At 37.1% G+C, this 3,862-nt stretch overlaps 1 protein-coding gene across 1 annotated transcript; it reads left to right on the plus strand.

The window, feature by feature from the left end:
• Window positions 1–1,262: 1,262 nt before the first annotated feature.
• On the plus strand, window positions 1,263–2,496 carry LOC102194826 (trypsin-like). Its single transcript, XM_005754606.1, has 5 exons — window positions 1,263–1,328; window positions 1,407–1,557; window positions 1,655–1,787; window positions 1,888–2,139; window positions 2,238–2,496. Exons 1-5 carry the CDS (start codon window positions 1,271–1,273, stop codon window positions 2,403–2,405), a joined length of 762 nt encoding a protein of 253 aa, XP_005754663.1. The 5' UTR covers window positions 1,263–1,270; the 3' UTR covers window positions 2,406–2,496.
• The last annotated feature ends 1,366 nt before the right edge of the window (window positions 2,497–3,862 follow it).

The raw sequence follows: 3,862 nt of genomic DNA on the forward strand, positions 1-3,862 counted from the left end.
CATCCTGGCCTGTTTATCTGGAACGTTTTTGTCCACACGTGGAGGTTATATTATCATATAATATATCATAATATAACATTTTTATCAAAATCTTTTTTTGTTATTCACATTGTGGGAGCTGTCAGGACTTTCTAAATATCTGCACAAAACATGAACAGAAATTCTGGTTTTATTTATGTGGTTTCATTTATTTATTTATTTTTCTGTTTTTTATTATATTTTAATGTTTGAGTGTTTGATCAACATTGAAATATTTAAGGTCTTTCATATGGGTGTTTGTTGAAGTTTGAGGTGGTGTGAACGAGGATGGTGTCTGAGCCTGATGACTGTCAGACTGTCTGCACAAGTTTCATGCCTCAATCTGGGCGTCAGCCGAGCTGTGTGGAATTTTTTTGGTCCATGTGTTTGATTATGCAAATATTTGATGCTGCATGTCCTTCCTGATGTAACCTTCCTCATTCTTCTGAGCCCCCGTAACCTGTGGGCCCAGCAGGCCACCTTTAACACCTTTAACATGGACGAGCAGGGAGGGGAACAGCTGGATCTACCTATACCCACGTTTCCTGATTTTTTTTTTTTTCAAATGTTTTGATTGTGATTTTTAAAAATAAAATCTTGAAAACCGGGTGAGGGTGAAAGGTGAAGTGCATGATGGACAGGCCGGCAGTCTGTGACAGTGTTAGTAACACAGCCGACTCGATTACGAAAAGAAAAAATGTTTTCATTTGTTGAGATGATCAGGAGTGAAGATGAGTGAAGATGAGTGAACTGACTACAAGGGGAAGGTTTTAGTTTTCAGATTTACCTGATTTATTGTCACAGTGAGGAGAATCAGGTCCTCATAACAAGACTGAAAGACAGCAAAGAAGAAAGTCAGAAATGAGTGTGAACTACAAAAACAGCCACTCATTCAATCTCACCAAGTGTGATTTCCACAGAGAAGAATCTCAGTGTTACAGACGAGGTTTCACCCATTAAAAGTGATTTATAATCACACATGATCAGGAGGCCCAAAGGCTCTTAAATACATGAATAAAAGTGAGCAGCAAATGGAGTTAAAATAACGACAACTAAACATGATTTGTGTGTTTCACACCGATAAGCTGATGAACATGATGATAACGCCAGTTTCAATCTTGCGCTGAGTAAAGGATGTGGCTGAATGCCAAATTTGATGGATTATAATCTTATTTGGCAATGAAGCAAACTGACGTATAAAAGGTTCACCTCGACACTCCTACAAACACAACTTCACCTTTGTGCTGGCATCATGCTGGGTCTGCAGAAATTTCTGTTTGTCCATGTTCTGGCATGCCTCGGACGACTTGGTAAGAACTGCAAGTCTTTGTTATTATACTCCAATTGTTTAATGGAACAGTAACTTCATTTTGGTTTCCTTTTTTCAGCACATGGAAGTGATATCATAAATGGTGAAAAAGCCCCAGAGAACTCGATGCAGTACATGGCCTCTGTGCAGAACAACAAGGGTCAACATGTTTGTGGAGGATTTCTCATCACTGAGGACTTTGTAGTCTCGGCTGCACACTGTAATGACTTGTGAGTAATCAAACATCTTCTGCTGTAATCTCTGACTCATGTCATTAAAATACATTTAGAAAATGTATTGATTACCTTTCACTGATTACTCCTTCAGCACCCCCACACACGTTGTTCTTGGCAACCACAATCTCAAGAACGGCAATCATCAAAAAATAAAGATTAAAAAAAAAATCATCCATGAAAATTATCAACAGCTTGGACTGGGTAATGACATCATGCTCCTTGAAGTAAGTACATGTTCGTGTGGTTTTATTATTCAAATTATAACTAAAGAACTATCGCATGAACATATATATTTATATTTTTTACTTCATGTCATGTCTCCAGCTGCTTTCAGTTCAGCTAAATGAAAGGGTACAAACAATTCAGCTTCCACGGGCTGAAATACACCTTGAAGAAAACCAAGTGTGTCAGGTGGCTGGATGGGGAACAACTAAAACTCATGGTAAATCTGTTGATGAGCTGATGGTGGTGAACGTGTCTGTCATTACATCAAAGAACTGTGAGGCCCAATGGCCTCGTCTTCCTGCCAATGTAATCTGTGCAGGTGGATATAATACAACCAAAGGATTCTGTCAGGTATGTTTTCTGTCCTTTCAGTTTAAAATGGCTCCTTGATTACAAATATATAAAAAACTGAATAAAAGCTGGTAAATTAAAATTCTTCCTCTTCACAGGGAGATTCTGGTGGTCCTCTGCTGTGCGACGGGTTGGCTGTTGGCGTTGTTTCTTTCAACTATAAAGAAAACTGCAGTTACCCCAATAAACCCAACATCTATACAGACATCTCAAAATACCTTCAGTGGATTGACGGGATTGTGAAATCCAGAAAATATGATGAGTAAAGAATTCACTGACAGTTTGGCTTGTATATTATTGAAATGTCAGGATTTCTGATTCTCTGTTAGCATAACCAAAAATGAAAATAAAAATATACCGCAGCATTAAACATGTGACTTCCTCATTTATTCTGAACATGTACATTTAAATAATAAATTCTTCCATATGATATATACTCAGATAATATTCATGTATAACTACATTAGTGTAAACCTACAATACAAATACAACAATATTTACTTCACCAACCAAAGGTCACTTTGCAGATGCATCAGAAATTAATTTAAATAGCTCAAAATAATAAAACGTATTTATTTCTCCACCCAATATAAAAATTATACACTTAAATAATATAAATAAAACAAACATAAATGTACCTCTGTAGTGTTCTGCATGAAGCATATGTATATTCCAGCACATGCACAGTTACACACTTTATTTTAAAGTGAGTGGGGAGTGTGTTGTGTAAATGATGCAAACAGATATCAAGAGAATTTGTATGGCAGTAGATTGATAAGAGAGACTACGTGATGCTAGAGGTGAAGCAGGAAACTGCTTCGTGTGATTCCTCACCGAATTCAAAGAAATGTTTGTTGATAGACATTCACCAAACTCCAGATAAAAACATGCTGATGGCTGCACATCGTTACACATCTGTAAACGTGTTTTCGCTGCATAAACCATAGCACACATAAGTGATATCACACATGATTAAATAACCCCAGCTGTTATGAAAGCAGACAGAAAGAACCCAAATTGGACACCAGCAGATTCAGTTTACATATCGATAAGGAGTGGGAAGAAGTGCATGCCTATTTAATCCCACCACTTTGCTATAAGTTATCAGTTTTTAATTATCTTTATTGTTATGAACCTCAACAACAACTATAAGCATGCTGCTAATTACACATTAGCAAACATAAGGTACATAAAATACAAAATATTGTCACATTATCTTGTTTTTAGAGCTTCATGATTACATGCACACATCAAAGCAAGTGCCTCCAGTTTTGGAATGTTAATTAAAACTCTGAATAAGTGTAACTACAGGGGTCCAACAAAGAATGGCCACGCATCATACTGATGTCTTCGGGGGGAAAAAACATTCTCTCTCTCTCTCTCTTTTATTGTCTTCAAACACTGTGAAAACTGAAGAAAACACAAAGTTTACAACATAAATGTCTTTCATCTTATCAAAGTCTCTCATGTTAGTGTCCATAAACAGTCTTGAGCCAGCAGAACAGAAAAAATGCATAATAGATATTACTGAAAATGTCCTGTACATGTATGCAGCATTTTATAAACAATATACATGAAAACCATACCTTGTGTGCCTCTTGGACCACATGCAGAATAACATTAATGTTGTGGCTGTAGCAGCATCTGTAGCTCTGTAGCTCCATGCTAGTTCTGACCCACAATGCCAGGGTTGTGCTCTCAGCCAAACTCTTGTCATGTGACC

The sequence above is a fragment of the Pundamilia nyererei genome, unplaced genomic scaffold, assembly GCF_000239375.1.
Source record: "Pundamilia nyererei isolate P.nyererei 1_Seehausen unplaced genomic scaffold, PunNye1.0 scaffold00603, whole genome shotgun sequence".
NCBI classification, from domain to species: Eukaryota; Metazoa; Chordata; class Actinopteri; order Cichliformes; family Cichlidae; genus Pundamilia; species Pundamilia nyererei.

What these genes read in the sequence shown, in the direction of transcription:
- LOC102194826 (XM_005754606.1), top strand. Translation starts at nt 1,271, where the DNA reads ATGCTGGGTCTGCAGAAATTTCTGTTTGTCCATGTTCTGGCATGCCTC. An exon ending in GCTGCACACTGTAATGACTT is followed by an intron (nt 1,558 to 1,654) that starts GTGAGTAATCAA and finishes TTACTCCTTCAG; the next exon opens with CACCCCCACACACGTTGTTC. An exon ending in CAACCAAAGGATTCTGTCAG is followed by an intron (nt 2,140 to 2,237) that starts GTATGTTTTCTG and finishes TCCTCTTCACAG; the next exon opens with GGAGATTCTGGTGGTCCTCT.